The 24,750-nt window shown below is 42.6% G+C and overlaps 1 protein-coding gene across 2 annotated transcripts in view; it reads left to right on the forward strand.

Annotated features, from left to right (window-relative positions):
* The window catches only part of LOC137347847 (probable G-protein coupled receptor 139), an 82,631-nt gene extending 58,563 nt beyond the window's left edge, over window positions 1–24,068 (forward strand). The window contains exons 1-2 of one of the 2 annotated variants that reach the window (XM_068012899.1): window positions 21,535–21,604; window positions 23,088–24,068. In XM_068012899.1, the coding sequence (XP_067869000.1) occupies window positions 21,535–21,604; window positions 23,088–23,995 (978 nt within the window). In that variant the 3' untranslated portion in view covers window positions 23,996–24,068. Of the gene's footprint in view, window positions 1–21,534; window positions 21,605–23,087 lie in introns of those variants that run through there. The other variant, XR_010969029.1, reaches the window with a different exon arrangement.
* Window positions 24,069–24,750: the final 682 nt, after the last annotated feature.

Genomic DNA, 24,750 nt, shown 5'->3' on the forward strand with positions numbered 1-24,750 from the left:
GCAATACACTACCCCCAATCCCATGCGCTTTAATTTTACATGCTAATCTCTGATGTGGGACTTTGTTGAAAGCATTCTGAAAGTCCAAATAAACCACATCCACTGGCTCCCCCTCATACTAACACCTCATCCCCTGGTAGAAATGTTTGAATCTTGGAATGCTTGTCTGCCCATTTCTTCATGGTTGTTTGGGAAGCTTTAAGGTGTTCCTGAGTTACTTTGAAAGTTTTTGTAAGCCATTCCCAGAACACAGATACATAATCTAATGCAAATGATTCATCCCTCTGTTCTGAAAACATTTCATTGATTTGTTTTAGAGGACCTCTTATTTCACGTCCATAAACAAATTGAAAATGAGTAGACTCATCAGGTGAATCTCCAGTAGCAAACAAAAGAAATTCTAGCCCTTTATCCCAATCATGGGGATATTCATGACAGTATACCCTGATCATTGTTTTGAGGTCTGGTGATATCTTTCTACAGCCCCTTATGTCTATGGGTGACATGCTGAAGACTTTAACTGTGTTCTACCCAATTTATTCATAACTTCATGGAGCATTTTAGACAGCAATTGGAACTTTAATCTGACTGTATCTCAATCGGTAATCCATATCTAGTGAAGAACTGGGTTAACTTTTCTACTAGTACCTGAGCAGAAATTGTTCTCAAGGGAATGGCCTCTGGGAACCAGGTAACCATATCCATGACAGTGAGTATATATTGGTGTCCCTCTTTTGTTTTCAGTAACTGTCCTTCACAGTCCAACAACACCCTGCTAAATGGTTCCCCAGAAACTGGTATGGGTATTAGAGGTGCCGGTTTTCTGGCAGGTTTAAGTTTTCCCACAATTTGACACGTATGGCATGTTTTACAAAATTGCACCACGTCCGTGGAAAGACCTGGCCAGTAAAAATACTGACCTATGTGTGATTGGGTCTTCCGGATCCCCACGTGTTCTGCTATAGGAATTTCAAACGCTATCCTTAATATTTTCTGGCGATACTTGGGCAGGACCGCTATCTGGTGAAACATCATCCATTCTTCGTCTCAAGGTCCGTGAGGAGGTCTCCACTTCCTCATCAGAATCCCATCTTTAATATAGTAACCTTCTAGAACTCCCTTTGCCACAGCTTCAGTTCGAGCCGATTGTGCCAATTTATTTAACTCTGGATCAGCTTGCTGAGCGGTGATCAGAAAAAACTTGTTAAACATTTCCTTTGGATTATCAAATTCCCCAAAGAAATTTTCAGATATTCGGCTATCTGTCTCTGGTGCCAACTTTACCTCCAACAATGGAACTGGTTTAGCCATTGCTCGGGACATTACACATGAAGGAAAATTTCCTGGAACCTTTCCCGGTAACTGTTCTGTCTCTTTGACTTCACTAGGTCGTTCCATGATTACGGGACAAGCTACTAACTTTGCTCTGGCCAAATCATTCCCCAGGAGTAGATCAACTCCATCTACAGGCAAAATATGGACAACTCCTGCAGTTATCGTTCCAGACATTATGTCACAGTCTAGGTGTACCCAATACAAAGATTGGGGTATATAGTCCCCCCAATACCATTCATCTAAAATCTTGGCAATCAGCACGCTCTTTGGTGGAAAGGTTATGCCTTTCCCCAGCAAAAGAGTTTGGGTTGCTTCTGTATCCCTAAGTATAACTATAGGTTTACCTGCCTCACTTGAGGGAAAAGGAGTTAATTTTCCATTTGACAAAAATTCCCTATAACTCTCAGGTATCCTGTTCACGTCCCCTGCACTCACAGTGTTTTTTATACTTGACCTTACAGCTGCAGTCAGAGCTACAGCCTGATCTGTCGCACACTCGGTCAGGGCCCCTTTCGCTGCATTGACTTTATGTACCCCAATAAGTCCCATGGGTTTACACCTCAACTTCCAGCGTTCTGCACGAAGGTGTCTCACCTTGTGACAATAGTAATACATAGGCTTGTGGACCTCATTTCCACCCTCAGCATCTTCCTTTCTGGCCTGAGGAAGAGATCCTGGGGTGTTCCCAGTTGTCCCTTCCTGTCCTCGGCCACTTGCCTTCCTTTCACCCTTCCACCTTCTATCCACCTTGGGTTTGTGGGGTGACAGACAAAAGGTTTGTCTTATAAATAAGCTCGTAATCATCAGCAATTTCTGTTGCCTGTCTGGCTGTTGAAACCTTCTGGTTCTCTATTTGGGTTCTGACTAACGAAGGGAGTGAATTTTTTAATTCTTCCAGGAGAATTACTTCCCTAAGTTTCTCATATGTGGCCACTACCTTTAGTGCCCATATCCAGTGAGCAAATTTAACTTGCTTTGCCCTCTCAAACTCTAGATAAGTCTGCCCAGACTGTCTCTGAAGGTTCTGAAATTTCTGTGGGGGCTAACTCATATGCAGTGAGAATAGCCTTTTTTCCCAGCTCATAATCTGCAGAAGCCTCCTCAGAAAGCATGGCATAAACATCCTGAGCTCTGCCCATCAACCCGCTTTGCATAAGCAGTGTCCAGCTTTCCTTTGGCCACTTCATCTGTCTGGCTATATTTTCAAAAGAAATGAAAAATTCCTTTCCACAAACTTCGGGATTTAAACAGCTCTCCACTGGGTCCTGGGCTGGAATCAGCACTTTCCTCACCAGAACTTTCCTTGGAGCCAAGTCCATTCTTTTGATTTAGTTCGTTTTTAACTTCAAATTCCCTTTCTTTTTGAAATGCTCTCTGCTTTGCCCTTTCCTTTCTATCAAGTTCAAGTTTTTTAATTGTCAAATCACTTTCCTGCTCAAATGCAAGTATTTTTTTCATTTCCATTGCTTTTTTCCTTTTCCTTTTTTTGTCAAGTTCAAGCTGCCTCATCTGTAGCTGAATTTTACCTAACTCAACTGCACTATCCCCTCATTTGCCGCCTTCTGCTTCCAATTTCAAATGTTGTGCTATTACATCAATTATGTCTTTTTTCTTAGGCCCAGGTTTTAATTCAAACATCAACTGTTCTGCCAAATCCTTTAGCCTAACCTTGGTTAAGTTTCTCAAATTAGTCGTGAATGGTGGTGAACAATTAAACAATTAACAGGAGGAGGTGGCTGTACAAATATCCCCATCCTCAATGATGGGGGAGCCCAGCACATCAGTGCAAAAGATAAAGCTGAAGCATTTGTAACCATCTTCAGCCAGAAGTGACGAGTGGATGATCCATCTCGGCCTCCTCCTGAAGTCCCCAGCATCACAGATGCCAGTCTTTAGCCAATTTGATTTATTTTGCGTGATATCAAGAAATGACTGAAGGCACTGAATACTGCAAAGGCTATGGGCCCTGACAATACTCCGGCAATAGTACTGAAGACCTGTGCTCCAGAACTTGCCACACCCCAAGCCAAGCTGTTCCAGTATAACTATAACACTGGCATCTACCTGGCAATGTGGACAATTGCCCAGGTATGTCCCGTACACAAAAAGCAGGACAAATCCAACCTGGCCAATTACTGCCCCATCAGTCTACTCTTGATTATCGCTAAAGTGATGGAAAGTGTCATCGACAGTGCTATCAAGCAGCACTTGCTTAGCAATAACCTGCTCAGTGATGCTCAGTTTGGGTACTGCCAGGGCCACTCAGCTTCTGACCTCATTACAGCCTTGGATAAAATATGAACAAAAGAGCTGAACTCAAGAGGTGAGGTGAGAGTGACTGCCCTTGACATCAAGGCAGCATTTGACCGAGTATGTCATCAAGGAGCCCAAGCAAAACTAGAGTCAATGGTAATTGGGGAAAACTCTCCGCTGGTTGGAGTCATACTTAGCGCAAAGGAAGATGGTTGTGTTTGTTGGAGGTTAATCATCTCAGCTGCGGGATATCACTGCAGGAGTACCTCAGGCTAGTGTCCTAGGCCCAACCATCTTCAGCTGCTTCATCAATGACCTTCCTTCAATCATAAGGTCAGAAGTGGGGATGTTCGCTGATGATTGCACAATGTTCAGCACCATTCGTGACTCCTCAGTGTTCCGACCAAGGCAGGAGTAATGCACTGTTAATTCAGTCCCACTCCTCCACAGGCCGCAGCATATTAATAAAGTTTCCCACTACCACAAATTAGCCAAATTAAACACTTTATTTATCCCCCAGATTAAATCATGCTAAACCTGGTTTCTTTAAACAACAACAAAATTAACTATTTGTTAATAAACCAAGTTTTAAATGATAATCAGATGCATCTATATGTATGAAAATATTTTAGAACTCCTTAATCTTCCTAACCCTCATGCACATACATTCAGTTACCAACGGTTAACCGGGAAAATAGATAGATTGATTTTATAACAGTCTCTTCAGAATAATTAAAATAACTGGGTTGTAACTTCTGGTGCATTATTTCCACATCGGTGAGGTGTCCCAGAGTGGAACAGTCAGATGCAACTCGAAGTCTCTCCACGCGAGTTTGATAAACAGTTTGTGATGGGTAGGCATTCAAGGCCATTAGCCTGCAGCAGGCATCACACATATCTTTCAGCAACAGGTTGTAGCAGCAGATCTACTTAGATTTTAAAGTACTTTTCAACAACAACAAAAATCGCATGATTGTCGTATAAGTTGCTTGGATACAGGTTTACAGCCTGCACTTCAAATACCAAATGTCAACATTCAAGCCTTACAGAAAACACCCTTCTCCCAGGTTTTAAAGGCACACAGACCTCTTAGTTTAAAAAAAAACTCTTATGACACCTCGGTCCTTTGCGAAATGAAACGCCATTCTTGAATTCACACAAAAATTGAGGAAAAAAATTAACATATTTTCACATTCCTGCCCTCATTCACTCTGCTGGTAATTAATACAAATTCTCTTTGTACCATTGTTCCTCATACAACTCAGCAAGGTTAAATCCGTGACAAAGCGTCGGCAATAACATTGGTTTTTCCTGAAATGTATACAATCTTCAAATGATAAGGCTGTAACAACAACCTTCACCTGGATATTCTGACATTTTGATTTTCAAATTTTTCCACGAATGTGAATGGATTATGGTTAGTATATATTAGTGTTTCTTTGTAGTCTTGGTGGCCATATACTTCAAAATGTTTAAGAGCCAGCAAAAGCCCCAATGTTTCTTTTTCCACGGTGGAATACTTTTTTTTGGTGGCGATTCAGTTTTCTTGAAAGGTACCCTACTGGTTTTTCTATGTCTGATTCATCATTCCACAATAAGACTGCCCCAGGTCACTAGCATCAATCGCCATCTTGAAGTATTTAGCAAAATTTGGAGCAGCTCACCCTGGTTCATTAGTCAAAATTGCTTTTAGCTTTTCAAAAGCTGCCTGGCATTCACCTGACCACCATACTTTGGTTTTCATGTTTAGTCCTAGGGATAGGGAACTCCACTAAGGCTTGTACTTCTGCTGTTCTTGGCAATACTTGTCCTTGCCTCACTATATGTCCAAGATAGGTCACTCTTCCTTTCCGAATTTGCTTTTTGCCAGATTTCCCACTAAATCAGCAGCTTGTAACCTTTAAAACAGAGTTTCCAGTTGTTTTAAGTGTTCTTTCCAGGTGTTATTGTAGATAAATAAATCATCAAGATACACTACACTGGCTACCACCTGATTCGTTAATTTCTGAAAAGTTGCGGGAACATTTTTTAGCCCAAATGGCATCACTTGGCACTGATAAAGAGCATCTAGTGTGACAAAAGCTGATATTTCTTTAGCTCTAGCTGTCAAAGGAACAAGCCAGTATCCCTTTAACAAACCTACCTTGGTAAGAAACATGGCATTGCCCATTCTGTCAGTACAGTCTTCTAAGCGAGGAACTGGGTAGGAGTCTGCCTTTGTTACGACATTGACTTTTCTTTAGTCTATGCAAAGTCGAGTTGACCCATCAGGTTTAGGTATTAAGGCGATTGGTGAACTCAAAATGCTTTGACTTGGTTCAATTAAGTTATTTTCCAACATGTATTGTATTTCTGCTTATACTTGGGCCTGTTTGTCTGGATTGAAGTGGTAAGGTTGCTGTTTTAAAGGAATGGGTTCCCCTATATCCACATCATGTGTGGTTAAGGTTGTATATCCTGAGTATCCCTACAGACACTTTTAAATGCTGTCTGAAGCCTTGTTAGGTCTTCACGTTGTTCTGCATTTAAGTACAAAAGCATGTTGTCCAATTTTCCCAGCCATTCTGTATTCACTAACCTGATAGTTGGAGGTTCAAACTGAGAATTGTCTAGGCCTGCTTTTGCCTCATCCTCACTATCCTTTTCCTTCTCAACAGTCCCCATTACCTGACATGTCTGTACTGGCTTATCCTCCTCCCTGCAATAATACTGCTTTAACATATTGATATGACACAACTGATTCTTCTTCTGCTGATCAGGAGTGTCAATCAAGTAATTTACCTTACCCCCTCTTTTGATCACATTATATGGACCACTGAACCGTGCTTTTAATGATTCACCCTGTAATGGTAACAATACTAATACTTCATCCCCTGGCAGAAAATTTCAGCTCTTTGCATTTTTGTCTGCCCATTTTTTCATATTGGCTTGGGGTGCCTTGAGGTGTTCCTGAGCCACTTTGCAAGCTTTTGTGAGCCTTTCTTGGAACCCAAATACATATTCTAGCATCGAAGATTCATTCCTTTGTTCTAAGAACCTGTCTTTGATGTCTCTGAACGGACAGGGGGCATTCTGAAGGGGGAGGGTGAACAGCCAGAGGTTGTGGTACACATTGGTACCAACGACATAGGCAGGAAGAGTGATGAGGTCCTGCAGGGGGAGTTTAGGGAGTTAGGTAGAAAGTTAAAAAACAGGATCTCTAGGGTTGTAATCTCGGGATTACTCCTTGTGCCACGTGCCAATGAGGCTAGAAATAGGAAGATAGTGCAGCAAAATACGTGGCTGAACAGCTGGTGTAGAAGGGAGGGTTTCAGATATCTGGACCATTGGGATCTCTTCAGGGACAGATGGGACCTGTACAAGAAGGACGGGTTGCATCTAAACTGGAGGGGCACAAATATCCTGGCTGCGAGGTTTGCTAGCAACGCTCTGGAGGGTTTAAGCTAGTGTGGCAGGGGGGTGGGAACCAGAGCAGTAGGACAGCAAGTGAAATAAATGAAGGGGAACTAGTAAATAAGGCCAGTAAGACTAAGAGGAAGAGCAGGCAGGGAGATGTTGCGGAGAACAGCGGGACTGGTGGTCTGAAGTGCATTTGTTTCAATGCGAGAAGAGCTTGGATCAGTACTTGGAACTATGATGCTGTTGCTATTACAGAGACTTGGTTGAGGGAAGGACAGGATTGGCAGCTAAATGTTCCAGGATTTAGAAGCTTCAGGTGGGATAGAGGGGGATGTAAAAGGGGTGGGGGAGTTGCATTACTGGTTAAGGAGAATATCACAGCTGTACTGCGGGAGGACACCTCGGAGGGGTCATGCAGTGAGGCAATATGGCTGGAGCTCAGGAATAGGAAGGGTGCAGTCACGATGTTGGGGGTTTACTACAGGCCTCCCAACAGCCAGCAGGAGGTAGAGGAGCAGATATGTAGAGAGATTTTGGAAAGATGTAAAGGTAACAGGGTTGTAGTGGTGGGTGATTTTAACTTCCCCTATATTGACTGGGACTCACTTAGTGCTAGGGGCTTATATGGGGCAGAATGTGTAAGGAGCATCCAGGAGGGCCTCTTGAAACAATACGTAGATAGGCCAACTCTGGATGGGGCCGTACTGGACCTTGTATTGGGGAATGAGCCCGGCCAGGGGGCCGAAGTTTCAGTAGGGGAGCATTTCGGGAACAGTGACCATAATTCCATAAGTTTTAAGGTACTTGTGGATAAGGATAAGAGTAGTCCTCGGGTGAAAGTGCTAAATTGGGGGAAGGCTAATTATAACAATATTAGGCAGGAACTGAAGAATTTAGATTGGGGGCGGCTGTTTAAGGGTAAATCAACATGTGACATGTGGGAGTCTTTCAAATGTCAGTTGATTGGAATCCAGGACCAGCATGTTCCTGTGAGGAAGAAAGACAAGTTTGGCAAGTTTCGGGAACCTTGGATAACGCGGGATATTGTGAGCCTCGTCAAAAAGAAAAAGTAAGCATTCGTTAGGGCTGGAAGGCTGGGAACAGACAAATCCCTTGAGGAATATAAAGACAGTAGGAAGGAACTTAAGCAAGGAGTCAGGAGGGCTAAAAGGGGTTATGAGAAGTCATTGGCAAACAGGATTAAGGAAAATCCCAAGGCTTTTTATACGTATATAAAGAGCAAGAGGGTAACCAGGGAAAGGGTTGGCCCACTCAAGGACAGAGAAGGGAATCTATGCATGGAGCCAGAGGAAATGGGCGAGGTACTAAATGAGTACTTTGCATCAGTATTCACCAAGGAGAAGGACTTGGTGGATGATGAGCATAGGGAAGGGAGTGTAGATAGTCTCAGTCATCTCATTATCAAAAAGCAGGAGGTGTTGGGTGTCTTGCAAAGCATTAAGGTAGATAAGTCACCAGGGCCTGATGGGATCTACCCCAGAATACTGAGGGAGGCAAGGGAAGAAATTGCTGGGGCCTTGACAGAAATCTTTGCATCCTCATTGGGTTCAGGTGAGGTCCCAGAGGACTGGAGAATAGCCAATGTTGTTCCTTTGTTTAAGAAGGGTAGCAAGGATAATCCAGGAAATTATCGGCCGGTGAGCCTTACATCAGTGGTAGGGAAATTATTGGAGAGGATTCTTCGGGACAGGATTTACTCCCATTTGGAAACAGAGGCAGCATGGTTTAGTGAAGGGGAGGTCATGTCTCACTAATTTGATTGAGTTTTTTGAGGAAGTGACGAAGATGATTGATGAAGGAAGGGCACGGGATGTTATCTATATGGACTTCAGTAAAGCCTTTGACAAGGTCCCTCATGGCAGACTGATACAAAAGGTGAAGTCACATGGGATCAGAGGGGAGCTGGCAAGATGGATACAGGACTGGCTCGGTCATAGAAGACAGAGGGTAGCAGTGGAAGGGTGCTTTTCTGAATGGAGGCATGTGACTAGTGGTGTTCTGCAGGGATCAGTCCTGGGACCTTTGCTGTTTGTAGTATATATAAATGTTTTGGAGGAAAATGTAGCTGGTCTGATTAGTAAGTTTGCGAACGACACAAAGGTTGGTGGAGTTGCGGACAGTATTGAGGATTGTCAGAGGAAACAGCAGGATATAGATCGGTTGGAGACTTGGGCGGAGAAATGGCAGATGGAGTTTAATTCGGACAAATGTGAGGTAATGCATTTTGGAAGGTCTAATGCAGGTGGGAAGTATACAGTAAATGGCAGAACCCTTAGGAGTATTGACAGGCAGAGAGTTCTGGGCGTACAGGTCCACAGGACACTGAAAGTGGCAATACAGGTGGATAAGGTAGTCAAGAAGGCATACGGCATGCTTGCCTTCATCGGTCGGGGCATAGAGTATAAAAATAGGCAAGTCATGCTGCAGCTGTACAGAACTTTAGTTATGCCACACTTAGAATATTGTGTGCAATTCTGGTCGCCACACTACCAGAAGGACTTGGAGGCTTTGGAGAGGGTACAGAAGAGGTTTACCAGGATGTTGCCTGGTCTGGAGGGCACTAGCTATGAGGAGAGGTTGGTTAAACTCGGATTGTTTTCACTGGAACGACGGAGGTGGAGGGCCAACATGATAGAGATTTACAGAGTTATAAGCGGCATGGACAGAGTGGATAGTCAGAAGCTTTTTCCCAGGGTGGAAGAGTCAGTTACTAGGGGACATAGGTTTAAGGTGAGAGGGGCAAAGTTTAGAGGGGATGTGCGAGGCAAGTTCTTTACACAGAGGGTGGTGAGTGCCTGGAACTTGTTGCCAGGGGAGGTGGTGGAAGCAGGTACCATAGAGACGTTTAAGAGGCATCTTGACAAATACATGAATAGGATGGGAATAGAGGGATATGGACCCCGGAAGTGCAGAAGGTTTTAGTTTAGGCAGGCATCAAGATCGGCGCAGGCTTGGAGGGCCGAATGGCCTGTTCCTGTGCTGTACTGTTCTTTGTTCTTTGATGAGAATTAGAGGACCTCTTACTTCATGTCCGTAAACTAATGCGAAAGGAATAAAACCTGTAGACTCATTCAGTGGATCTCTGATGGCAAATAAAAGAAAGTCTAGCCCTTTATCCCAATCATGTGGATATTTGTGACAGTATGCTCTCATCATTGTTTTGAGAGTTTGATGGTACCTCTCTAAAGCTCCCTGTGTCTGTGGGTGATATGCTGAAGATTTTAATTTTCTGATACCCAAATTACCCATGACTTCTTGAAATATTTTCAACATGAAATTAGAATCTTGATCCGATTGAACTTCAAGTGGTAATCCATAGCTTGTAAAGAACATAAGAGCAGGAGTAGGCCATTCAGCCCATCGAGCCTGCACTTCCATTCAATATGATCATGGCTGATCACCCACTTCAATGCCTTTTTCCCACACTCTCCCCATATTCCCTTATATCATTTCTATTCAGAAATCTGTCAATCTCTGCTTTAAACATACTTCACTGAGCTTCCACAGTCCTCTGGGGTAGAGAATTCCAAAGAGTCACAACCCTCTGAGTAAAGAAATTTCTCATCTCTGTCATAAGTGGCTTCCCCCTTATTTTGAAACTCTGTCCCCTAGTTCTAGACTCCCCAACCAGGGGAAACATCTTACCTGCATCTACCCTGGATATCGCTTTAAGTATTGTGTAGGTTTCAATGAGATCACCTTTCACTCTTTGAAACTCTGGAGAATACAGGCCCAGTTTCCCCAATCTCTCTTCATAGGATAGTCCGCCATCCTGGGAACAAGTCTGGTGAACCTTCGTTACACCCCCTCTATGTTAATAATACCCTTCCCAAGGTAAGGGGACCAAAACTGCACACAGTACTCCAAGTGCAGTCTAACCAAGGTTCTATACAATTGAAGCAAGACTTCACTACTCCTGCACTCAAATCGTCTTGCAATAAAGGCTAACATACCATTAGTCTTCCTAATTGCTTGCTGCACCTGCATGTTAACTTTCAGTGACATATTGACGAGGATACCCAGGTCCCTTTGTACATCTACACTTTCTAATCTTTTACCATTTAAGAAATACACTGCACATCTATTCCTCCTACCAAAGTGGATAACCTCACATTTTTCCACATTATATTCCATCTGCCACATTCTTGTCCACTCACTAAGTCTGTCCAAATCCCCTTGAAGCCACTTTGTATCTTCCTCACAACACACACTCCAACCAATTTTGTGTCATCCGCAGACTTGGAAATACTACATTTGGTCCCCACATACAAATCATTGATATATATTGTGAACAGCTGGGGCCAAGCCCTGTGGTATCCCACTAGTCACAGCCTGATAAATTAATTGACCTTAATAATTAATTGAATTTAAATTCCACCAGATGCCCTGCGGCTTCCCCCTTATTTTCTCCAGGGCATTGTCCTGGGCCTCTGGGCTACTAGTTCAGTGGCATTACCACTGTGCCACTGTCTCCCCATTGGGTTAACTTCCCGACTACATTAGCAGTAATTGTCCTCAAAGGAATAGCCTCTGGAAATCGAGTCACCGTATGCATGATAGCAAGTACATATTGATGTCCTAGAGTCGTAGAGTCATAGAGTTCTACAGCAGAGAAACAGGCCCTTCGGCCCATTGTGTCCGTGCCAGTCATCGAGCACCCATCTATTCTAATCCCATTTTCCATCACTTGGCCCATAGCCTTGTATGCTATGGCATTTCAGTGCTCATCTAGATACTTCTTAAATGTTGTGAGGGTTCTTGCCTCTGCCACCCCTTCAGGCAGAAGTATGTTCCTGATTCCCACCACCCTCTGGGTGAAAACATTTTTCCTCAAAGCCCCTCTAAACCTCCTGCCCCTTACCCTAAATCTCTGCCCCCTGGTTATTGACACCTCTGCTAAGGAAAAATGTTTCTTCCTATCTACCAGATCTATGCCCCTCATAATTTTGTAGACCTCAATCAGGTCTCCCCTCAGCCTCCTCTGCTCGAAGGAAAACAAGTCTAGCCTATCCAGGCTCTCTTCATAGCTGAAATGTTCCAGCCCAGGCAACATCCTAGTGAATCTCCTCTGCACCCTCTCCAGTAGAATCACATCCTTCCTATAGTGTGGTGACCAGAACTGTACACAGTATTCCAGATGTGGCCTAACTAGTGTTTTATACAGCTCCATCATAACCTCCCTGCTCTTGTATTCTGTGCCTTGGCTAATAAAGGCAAGTATCCCATATGCCTTCCTAACCACCTTAACTCCTGTGCTGCTGCCTTCAGTGATCTATGGACAAGTACACCAAGGTCCTTCTGACCCTCTGTACTTCCGAGAGTCCTACCACCCATTGTATATTCCCTTGCCTTGTTAGTTCTTCCAAAATGCATCACCTCACACTTCTCAGGATTAAATTCCATTTGCCACTGCTCTGCTCATCTTACCAGCCCCTCTATATCATCCTGTAATCGAAGACTTTCCTCCTCACGATTCACGACACCACCAATTTTCATGTCATCTGTGAATGTACTGATCATATCTCCTATATTCATGTCTAAATCATTAATGTACACTACAAACAACAAGGGTCCCAGCACCAATTCCTGTGGTACACCACTGGTCAGAGGCTTCCGATTGCAAAAACAACCCTCGACCATCACCCTCTGCTGCCTGCCACTAAGCCAATTTTGGATCCAATTTGCCAAATTGCCCTGAATCCCATGGGCTTCTTAACCAATCTCCCATGCAGGACCTTCTCAAAAGCCTTACTGAAGTCCATGTAGATTACATCCACTGCTTTACCCTCATCTACACATCTAGTTACCTCCTCGAAAAATTCAATCAAGTTTGTTTGACATGAACTCCCCCTGACAAAGTCATGCTGACTATCCTTGATTAATCCCTACCTCTCCAAGTAGAGATTAATCCTGTCCCTCAGAAATGTTTCCAATAGTTTCTCTACCACTGATGTTAGACTCATTGGCCTGTAATTACCTGGTTTATCCCTGCAACCATTCTTGAATAATGGTACCACATTTGCTGTCCTCCAGTCCTCTGGCACATCTCCTGTGGCCAGACAGTATTTGAAAATTTGTGTCAGAGTCCCTGCTATCTCCTCCTGTGCCTCACATAACAGCATGGGATACATCTCATCTGGGCCTGGGGATTTATCCACTTGTTAGCCTGCTAAAACCACTAATCCCAGCTCCCTTTCAATGCTAATTTGTTCGAGTATATCACAATCCCCCTCTCTGATCTCTACACCTACATCGTCCTTCTCCATAGTGAACACAGATGAAAAGTAATCATTTAAAACCTCATCTACGTCTTCCAGCTCCACATAAAGATTGCCACTTTGGTCCCTTCTTTTTCCCTGGTTATCCTCTTCCCTTTAATATACTTATAAATGCCTTGGGATTTTCCTTTATCTTGCCTGCCAGTGTTTTTTCATGCCCCCTCTTCGCTCTCCTTATTACTTTTTTAAGTACCCCCCCTGCACTTTCTATACTCCTCTGGGGCCTCTGCTGTTTTCAGCCCCCTGAATCTGCCATAAGCCTCCATTTTTTTCCTTATCCAATCCTCTATATCCCTTGACATCCGGGGTTCCCTGGACTTGTTGGTCCTACCCTTCACCTTTACGGAAACGTGTTAGCCCTGAACTCTCACTATTTCCTTTTTGAATGACTCCCACTGGTCTGATGTAGACTTTCCTATAAGTAGCTGCTCCCAGTCCAATTTGGCCAGATCCTGTTTTATCATATTGAAATCAGCCTTCCCCCAATTCAGTACCTTCATTTCCGGTCCATCTTTGGCCTTTTCCATAACTACCTTTTTTGGTGAGGGTCCTACACAGTCTGTCAATGCCCTCCTAAATGGTTCCTTAATAAATGGTCCAGGAATTAGTGGTGTTGGTTTTATGGTAGGTTGCGATTTTCCCACAATTTGACATGTATGGCATGTCCCACAAAATTGCTTCACGTCCTTTGTAAGGCCTGGCCAGTAATAATGTTGACTTATATGTGATTTGGTTTCCCGAAACCCCCTCTGTTGACATGGAATGCCATGTGCTAACCTTAATAAATACTTGTGATATTTAGGTGGTACCACGATCTGTCGTACAACCGTCCAGTCTTTGCCTGCAGGTCTATGAGGCGGTCTCCATTTCCTCCTCAAAACCCCGTCTTCAATATTATAACCTTCTGGAACTCCTTTCGCCTCAGCTTCTATCAGAGTCGACTGTGCTATTTGATGTAACTCTGGATCAATTACAGAAGATTTGTTAAACATCTCATCTGGATTATCCAAATCCCCAAATAAAATTTCAGATATTCGGCTATCTGTCTCTGGTGCCAACTTTACCTCCCACAATGGAACTTATTTAGCCATTGCTCGGGTTACTACACGTGCAGGAAATATTCCTGGAACTTGTTCCTGTAATTGTTACGTTTCTTTAACTTCACTTGGTTTCTCTGGGACTACGGGAGAAACTGAAACTTTGGTTCCAACCAAGTCCATTCCCTAGGAGTAGGTCAATTCCCTCTACTGGTAAACTATGGACAACTCCTACAGTTACCATCCCAGATATCAGGTCACACTCTCGGTGTACTCTATATAAAGGTGCGGGTATATAGTCCCCGCAAATTCCATTAACTAAAACATTAGCTTTCAGTGCGTTCTCTGGTGGAAACGTTATACCTTTCCCTTGCAAAAAAGTTTGAGTTTCTCCTGTATTCCCAAGTATAAGGAAAGGTTTGCCTGCTTCACTTAAGGGATGTGGAGTTATTTTTCCTTTTGACAAGAATTCATGATAACTTTCAGCTTTCTTATTCTTAACATCTAAACTCAGTTTAGTTTTTTTTGTCTGGTTTTACAGCTGCAGTTAAAGCTCCAGCCTGATCTGCTGTACTCTCAGTCAGAGTCTCTTTCTCTGCATTAGCTTTGTGTACCCCGACAAGTCCCATGGGTTTACATCACAACTTCCAGCATTCTGAATAAAGTTGTCCCATCTTCTCAAAATGATAACACCTTTGGCTTGCAGACCTCACCTCTACCCTCAGCACCTTTTTTGGCCTGTGGATGGGATCCTGGGACGTTGCCAGTTGTTCCTGCTTGTCCCCAGCTACTTGCCTTCCTTTCACTCTCCCACTTTCTATCCTTCTGGGTTTCTGGGGGTGACGGACAAAAGGTTTTGATTATTCACAAGCTTAAAATCATCAGCAATTTCCACTGCTTGCCTGGCTTTTAACAGTTTCAGGTTATCTACATGGGTTCTCACCACTGGAGGGATTGAATTTTTAAACACTTCTAAAACAATCAGTTCTGTAAGCTTCTGATACGTGGCTTCCATATTTAATGCCTGTATCCAATGATCAAAATTAATTCGCTTTATCCTCTCAAATTCTACATACGTCTAACCTGCCAATCTCCGTAAATTGCAAAACTTCTGACAGTAAGCTTCAGGGACTAACTCATACGCAGCGAGAATAGCCTTTTTTGCCATCTCATAATCCGCAGAAGTCTCTTCAGGAAGCCTGGCATAAGTGTCATGATCTCTGCCCATCAACCTGCTTTGCATAAACAGTGTCCAGCTTTCCAGCTATTTTTTTCAATAGAAATGAAAAATGTCTCTTCGTCACTTTCCTCAAACTGCATAAGAGCTTGTGTAAATTTCAAAAGCTTATTTCTGGATCCTGGGCCGGCTTCAGATTATTCCTGACCAGGATTTACCCTGGAGTCAAGACCATTCCTTTATCTTCGTTCCATCTTTTATTTATTATTCGTTCCTGGGGTGTGGGCATCGCTGGCTAGGCCAGCATTTATTGAACATCCCTAATTGCTGTTGAGAAGGTGATGATGAGCTGCCTTCTTGATTCACTGCAGTCTATGTGGGGTAGGTACAACCACTGTGTTGTTAGGAAGGAAGTTCCAGGATTTTGACACAGTCACAGTGAAGGAACAGTGATATAGTTCCAAGTCAGGATGATGACTGGCTTTGAGGGGAACTTGCATGTTCCCATGCATCTGCTGCCCTTGTCCTTCCAAGTGGTAGAGGTCACGGGTTTGGAACTTGTTGGCTAAGGAGCCTTGGTGCGTTGCTGCAGTGCATCTTGGAGATGGTACACGCTGCTGCCACTGTGCATCGGTGGTGCCGGAAGTGAATGTTTGTAGATGGGGTGCCAATCAAGCGGGCTGCTTTGTCCTGGATGGTGTTGAGCTTCTTGAGTGTTGTTGGAGTGTTCCATCACACTCCCGTCTTGTACCTTGTGGATGGGTTTTGCGGAGTCAGGAGGTGAGTTACTCACCGCAGGATTCCTAGCCTCTGACCTGCTCTTGTAGGCACGGTATTTATATGGCTACTCCTGTTCAGTTTCTGGTCAATGGTAACCCCCGGATGTTGATAGTGTGGGATTCAATGATCAAGGTTGTTCCTATGCTGTATAACTCTGACTCCAGCCAGCGGAGAGTTTTCCCCCTGATTCCCATTGACTCTAGTTTTGCTCAGGCTCCTTGTTGCCATACTTGGTCAAATGATGTGGAGGGCAGTCACTCTCACCTCTTGAGTTCATCTCTTTTCATTTGAATTCCCTTGCTTCTCTTTCACTTTCTCTCTGAAGTACTCTCTCTTTCTCCCTTTCCTCTTTTTCCAATTCAAGTTTTCTTAGTTCCTTTTCAGTCTGAGGTTTTTTTATTTCTATTTCTTTTTCCTGGAGTCAGCTTAATTTTTCCAATTTTATTGCTGGTTCTTTTTCTGTTTCAAGTTCTTTTGTTTCTAACTGAATTCTAGGCAATTAAACTGCATCACCTTCTAACTTACTATCTTCTTATAATTTTAAATGTTGGGCTATTACATCAAATATCTCTGCTTTTTTAGCACCTGATTTCAATTATAACCCCAACTTTGCTGCCAATTCTATCAATTTATTCTTTGTTAAAGTTTTCACATCACTAAGGGGCTCATTCTCGTTTCCAAGTAACTCTGCTGCTACTGCTAATACCCTTTCCTTTCGAATTATTACTCCCCTTATAACGCACTTAATTAGCGTTGAATTTGAATCCCGGACAAGTCTCCAATTAGTATGTTACAACCAAGGTGGGAGTAATGCACTGTTAATTCAGTCCCACTCCTCCACAGGTCACAGCATATTAGTAAAGTTTTCCACCTACCGCAAATTAGCCAAATTAAACACTTTATTTATCCCCCAGAATAAATCACGCCAAACCTGGTTTCTTTAAACAACAACAAAATTAACTATTTGTTACTAAACCAAGTTTTAAATGAAAATGAGATGAATCTATATGTATGAAAATATTTTATCACTCATTAATCCTCCTAACTCTCATGCACACACATACATTCATTTACCAACGGCTAACAAGGAAAATGGATAGATTGATTGAACAACAGTCTCTTCAGGATAATTAAAATAACAGGGTTGTAACTTCTGGTGCATTATGTCCGGATCGGTGAGGTATTCCAGAGTTGAATAGTCAGATGCAACGCAAAATCTCTCTACGCAAGTTTGATAAACAGTTTGTGATGGGTAGGCATTCAAGGCTATTCATCTGCAACAGGCATCACACAGATCTTTCAACAACAGGTTGTAGCAACAGGTCTACTTAGATTTTAAAGTAGCAGTTTTACAGTAGAAACTTTCGTGAGATTTCAGGGTCTCTGCAAAAATACAGAAACAAAAATCACTCTTGAGGCAGAGAATTTTGAGAGACTGGAGACAATAACAATTTTTTACTACCTTCGACAATACCAGCTTTCTCTCAGCAAAGCAGTGTTTCTCCACAGAATGTAGAAACGCCTCTTTTCCTGGGTCTTTTCTCTCTATTCAGGCAGATCAAAACCTCACCTTAAATGTAACACTTTTTCTCTTGAAATGTAAAGCGTATGTTCAGAGAGAATAGGTCTTTTCTCTGCTCTATTAGCCAGTCACAACTCGCAGCCAGCTCACAGGCCTCTGTTCTGATTCACTACAGAACTGACTAAAAAAATTAAAAGCTTTTCAACAACATGAAAAATCACAAGATTGTCATAAAAGTTTCCAGTTGCTTGGGTACAGGTTTACAGCCTGCACTTCAAATGCCAAATGTCAACATTCAAGGCTCACAGAAAACACCCGTCTCCCAGTTTTTGAAGGCACACAGACCTCTTAGTTTAAAAAAAAACACTTATGACATCAGATACTGAAGCAGTCTGTGCAGAAATGCAACAAGACCTGGACAATGTCCAGGCTTGAGCTGATAAGAGGAAAGTAACATTAGCACCACACAAGTGTCAGGCAATGACTATCTCAAGCAAGAGAGAATCTAATCATCTCCCCTTGATATTAAATGGCATTACGATTGCTGAATCCCCCACTATCAACATCCTAGGGGTTACCATTTACCAGAAACTGAACTGCCGCAGCCATATAAGTACTATAGCTACAAGAGCAGGTCAGAGGCTAGAAATCCTGCAGTGAGTAACTCACCTCCTGACTCCCCAAATCCTGTCCACCATCAACAAGGCACAAGTCAGGAGTTATGGAATACTCTCCACTTGCCTGGATGGGTGCAGCTCCAACAACACTCAAGAAACACAACACCATCCAGGATAAAGCAGTCAGCTTGATTGTCACCCATACACAAACATTTACTCCCTCCACCACGGATGCAGAGAGGCAGCAGTGTTTACCAACTACAAAATGCAATGCACCAATGCTCCTTAGACAGCACCATCCAAACCCATGACCTCTACCATCTAGAATGACTAGGGCAGCAGATGCATGGGAACACCACCACCTGTACATTCCCCTCCAAGCCACACACCATCCTGACTTGGAACTATATCAGCATTCCTTCACTGTTGCTGGGTCAAAATCCTGGAACTCCCTTCCTAACAACACTGTAGGTGTACCTAGCCCACATGGACTGCAGCAGTTCAAGAAAGTGGCTCAATACCAAGGGCAATTAGGGATGGGTAATAAATGCTGGCCTAGCCAATGACACCCACATCCCACGAATGAATAAAAAAAAACTCAGGGATACATCCTCCTTCCCCAGAAATTTCGTAGCAGCTACCAAAGTCATTCTGGTACTGTAGACTTTAATCTATTGCACAAGAAATCTGGTTTTGTTTTTTCTTTACTTTCCCCTATTCAATTATTATTACCTCACTTACAATTGTACATGGTCAGCGTTGGGTTATTTAGAGATACAGCACTGAAACAGGCCCTTCGGCCCACCGAGTCTGTGCCGACCATCAACCACCCATTTATACTAATGCTACACTAATCCCATATTCCTACCACATCCCCACCTGTCCCTATATTTCCCTACCACCTACCTATACTAGTGGCAATTTATAATGGCCAATTTACCTACCAACCTGCAAGTCTTTTGGCTTGTGGGAGGAAACCGGAGCACCCGGAGAAAACCCACGCAGACACAGGGAGAACTTGCAAACTCCACACAGGCAGTACCCAGAATTGAACCCGGGTCGCTGGAGCTGTGAGGCTGCAGTGCTAACCACTGCACCACCGTGCCGCCCACACGGAGCCGTCAATTACATGTCATGACCGCAGCAGGAGGAGTGCACTGTGTTTACTAGTTCCACTTCTCCACAAGTCACAACATACATTTAAATGTTTACCCAGATACCATTGTGGTCAATCATATAATCTACTTTTTATCCCTGAATAAAATACACCAACCAGATTTCTTTAATAAACAATAAAATTATCAGTTTATTATGGAACAAACAAAACCAGTAACAAAGCAAAGCAATAACTCACAGATGGAAATATGAATGTTCCCTTTTTGGTTTTGCATCCCAAATGCGCAAAGATGGCTGTCACTGGGATCTTTCTAGAACAGTTCTTTTCAGGCAGTGTTGAAGATCAGTTTGGCAAGATTTTCAGGAGAAATGCAACAACAGGGGTTTCTGTCAGGCCTTTCCAGGAGAAACACAGCATCAATTTCTCTATTTCCTACACTCACTTCTAAGAGCTTCTCAAAGAGAGAGAAAAACTAGCAGGCTTTTCAAAGAGCTGGAAAAGGCAGAGTTGGGTTTTAACTCCTTTCAAAACACTGTCCATATCCCAACTGCCTGTCCAAAGCAAAACCAAAACAATATCCCAAGTTTCAAACCTCCTGACCCCTATAAATTGTGACCTGTCACTTCTTTGTAAACATTTTTCTCAGGTACCCTGCTGGGTACTTATCTGAAGACAGGTGACTTCCAGCAACTGTTGTTTTCAAACAACCTCTCAGTAACCCTTTTACAAAAAAAATAATGGAATCCTTTTTCAGTTTTAAAACACAGGTCATTAAAATTTAATTAAAAAATGGAAGCACTTGTAACACTAGCCATCTACATACTAGATATAAGTATTCTGAACTGTGCAAGATCATATTGGCAGTAATTGTGCTGAATTGAGCCTGTCCACATTCAATGGAACCAGGCGGAACTGAGGCTGCCCTCACTGAATGTAACAATACAAAACTGGATCTGTCCACTCTGAATGAAAGTTTGCTGAACTCGAACTTTTGACACTGAATATTACCGTGCAGACCTGGACCAGTCCACATTTATATCACTGTGCTTATTGTACCAGTCTCTACCGAACGCAACTGTACTGAACTTGACCAGCCAATACTGAATGCAACTGTGTTGAATTGGACTTTTCAACAGAGAGAATTAGCATCTACAACCGGACCTGTGCACATAGAATGTAACTGGGCTGAACCCATTAACATCTGTGCTGAACTAAACCTGTGCACCCAGATTGTAACCATGCTGAAGTTGACCTGCCCATGTTGCATGTAACCGCAACGACCTTGACCAGTCCACACTAAATGTAAATGTGCTTAATTGGACATGTCTCCACTAAAGTAAACCATACTGTACTCGACCATCAATACTGAAGGCAACCGTTTTGAACCAGACATTTGCAATGAAACATAAAACATGCACAATTGCACCAATGCACACTGAAAGTAATGTATTGACGTAGACCAGTCCACACTGAACATAGTCAACTTCATTGAAGTGGATGAGCCATCTCAGAGAGATTTGGAGTTAGGTGCATGTGGCCTGGGATCACATGGACTGGAGCTGAATACTGATCAGGAGTGAGAACATGACTGCAGTTTCCTTCAGAACCAGAATATTTCTGGTCAGTTATGCCTTGTGCTGCTGGCAATTAACTCAGTGTTAAAAGGTTTAAACCCAGGGATTCATCATATACCAGGTTCATTTTCACTATTGCAACCGCTTATTAAACTTTTTGTTATCTTTTAACTGTAACAAGGATCATATTGTAATCTCTGGGTATTTCACTTTAGAGCCATGTCAGATCCCTTGAGAAACAGTCCATTCCATCAAAACCAAAACATGAGTCTAGCAGCAGCTGCACAAATCTGTTTGTTTCAATTAATGTACTTGATGTAAAGTATCAAACCATCTATTATCTCCCTGGAGCCTGACATCAGGTATAAACATGACAATAGATCTTTGAGTGCAGTTCAGAGTGCGCTCAGAGCTTCTGATAGAAATGCATGGCTCAGCAAAAGATCTGGTGTTTGCCATTTATTATCCCGTCCTTGCAGCTATCGGGGTTCCAGGTAAAGTATTGTGCTTAGTTAATAGTTATGGAAATCATTGCTTAGCTTTGTCACTATTATTGTAAGAGAACTATCACACTGTTATCACAGTCTAAACGTATTTTTATTGCGTTTTGACACTGTTACTATGGATGAATTATCACACTGTCATCATGGTGTAAATGTAGTTCTATTGTGTTATTGATACTGTTACTGTGGGTGAATTAGCACATTGTTATCACGGTGTAAATGTAGTTCTATTGTGTTATTGACACTGTTACTGTGGGTGAATTATCACACTGTTATCACAGTGTAAATGTAGTTCTATTGTGTTATTGACACTGTTACTGTGGGTGAATTATCACACTGTTATCACAGTGTAAATGTAGTTCTATTGTGCTATTGAGACTGTTACTGTGGGTGAATTATCACACTGTTATGGTGTAAATGTGGTTCTATTGTGTTATTGACACTGTTACTGTGGGTGAATTATCACACTGTTATCATGCTGTAAATTGAGTTCTATGGTGTTATTGAGACTGTTACTGTGTGTGAATTATTAGTTCCCACACTGTGCATCGAGTTCCACTGTATTAATGACATTGACAGTGGCTGGCTGATTTGCAAAATGATTCACATTGAAATTATTCAACAATTAAATAATTCCTGACTGAATTTAATGAGTGAATTCATTGAAGGGACTTTATTAGACATCGAGTTATTCACAGAAATATAAGCAATGTAACAAGTGCCTTTTTTGTGAATGAGTCTGCACTTATCCTAAACTTACAGAGTGCAATGTTTCTGCTCTCAGTCTCTAATCTCACTGCTTCAGCCCGGCTCTCCTCTTCCACAGTAACTACTGCTGACTGTTTGACAGTGACCACGACTGACTCCAAATGTTTCTTCCAGTCCCAGCCACTTGCAATGTCCCAAACTATTCACATCTTCAATTTTTTTCTCCATATGAGGATGTGCTGCATTGTCGAAGGTATCTTTCTCCGAATGAGACCTCATAATCTGCCAGTTCTGCTGGTGCTGATTGGCATGGATGTTCCCAGGGGACAACATCCTTTCCAGAAAGTGACTGATTAATAGTCCATTTTGTTCCCTTTGATGGTGCATCTTTTCAAACAGGTTGACAGTCAAATTTAGTAACAGCGAATCATTTTACAGTAATTCATCGGATGAGGGTCTTTTAGATCCTCAGCAGGATATAATGTATTTTAAATTCCGATGCCTTCTTGTTCTCCATTATGTTTGATTGCATTATTTTACATTCCAATGTTATTGACCTGTCTGATTATTTTAAATGCAAAAACAAATGCCTGGAGGTTAAGGGATAGTTTTCCACTCCAGATCATGTGACAAAGCTGCAAATTTCACACAGAATTCTGTAAAACTGCTGATTTTGTTGGGAGTCAGACGAGTAATTTTCCTATTCTCGCTCGCTCACACATGAACATTCTCCCTCTTTCTCTCAGTCTCTCTGTCTCTGTTACAGCTAACCTGGCAGTGATTGTGATCCTGTCCCGAGAAAGATGCGGTCTCTCCAGATGTATCATTTACTACCTGGTGTCCATGGCAGTGACAGATCTCCTGGTCCTGGTCACCGTTGTGATATTAAACCGGATTGCAAGTATTTATTTTCCACTCAGTTTCCTGTCCATCACACCCGTATGCAGTCTCCGTGTTGCCTTAAACTTTACGATCATAGACTGTTCTGTCTGGTTAACGGTCGCTTTCACCTTTGATCGATTTATGGCCATTTGTTGCCAGAAGCTGAAAATAAAATATTGCACTCAGAAAACAGCGGCACGTGTTTTAGGAGCAGTCTGCACACTGAACTGTTTAAAAAATACCTTCTGGTATTTTATATTTGAACCATTGTACATAATTAACAATATACCCTGGTTCTGCAGCATAAAATTAATATTTTATAAGTCACCTGCATGGGCGGCATATGACTGGATTCGCTGCATCTTAAGTCCATGTCTCCCATTCATTCTGATTTTACTGCTCAATGCTCTGACTGTCAGGCACATTCTAGCAGCCAGCAGAGCACGCAGGAGACTCTGGGCCCACAGCAATGGAGAGACTCAGAGTGACCCAGAGATGGAGAAGCGGAGAAAGTCCATCGTTTTACTCTTCGCCATCTCGGGCAGTTTCATCCTGTTATATTCTCTATTCCTTATAAATTTCCTTAATGTCCGAATTGCAAAATTAAGTTATTTTTCTGGTTCCAATTTCAATGAAGCAAATGTTATTCTGCAGGAAGGTGGATATATGCTTCAGCTTATGAGTTCCTGCGTCAATCCGTTTATTTATGCAGGGACCCAGAGAAAATTCAGAGAGAAGTTAAAGAATGGAGTGAAATATCCACTGAGTCTAATTGTTAAATTGTTTAAATGAAAAAGTATAATCCAACATGAATTGCATGTTGTATTCCATCCATTCCTGTCCTTGTGCAGTTACACACGGCCTTCCCTCCCAGAAAACTAGTCACTCGCTTTGAGATCCTTATCCATTGTTTGAATTTAAGAATCCATAAGCGACGCAACATCTCCGCACACTTCAATGTAACATCTCCGCACACTTCAATGTAACATCTCCGCACACTTCAATGTAACATCTCCGCACACTTCAATGTAACATCTCCGCACACTTCAATGTAACATCTCCGCACACTTCAATGTAACATCTCCGCACACTTCAATGTAACATCTCCGCACACTTCAATGTAACATGCTCTCGTTTAGTATCCAATTCTCTTCCCCGTGCTGACTCTAGCTTAGTAGGTTCCTACCAACCCAAGAGCCTAGAAGTATTACTGCATTCAGGTGCTGGAAGGTTGGCTTGGATTGGGCAGCTACTTTATTTTTTTCTGCCGGCACGGACACAATGGGCTGAATGGCCTCCTTCTGTGCCGTAATTTTTCTGTGGTTCTATATTTCTATGTTAGAGACAGAGAGTCGAACCTCTGATCACTCATTAGATATCAAGTTTAACTGTTCAATAAAGGGACATCAATATTCCTGCTGGGAATGAGTTGGGCATTAAAGATAGGATGGATTGTGAAATCGTGTAATGCCCCATCTATTCTCCAATTCATAGGCAGCACCTCACAGCTGCACTCATGTGTCCATAAACATGGGAACAGAGTAAAT

Source organism: Heterodontus francisci, chromosome 32, assembly GCF_036365525.1.
Source record: "Heterodontus francisci isolate sHetFra1 chromosome 32, sHetFra1.hap1, whole genome shotgun sequence".
Classification (NCBI taxonomy): domain Eukaryota; kingdom Metazoa; phylum Chordata; class Chondrichthyes; order Heterodontiformes; family Heterodontidae; genus Heterodontus; species Heterodontus francisci.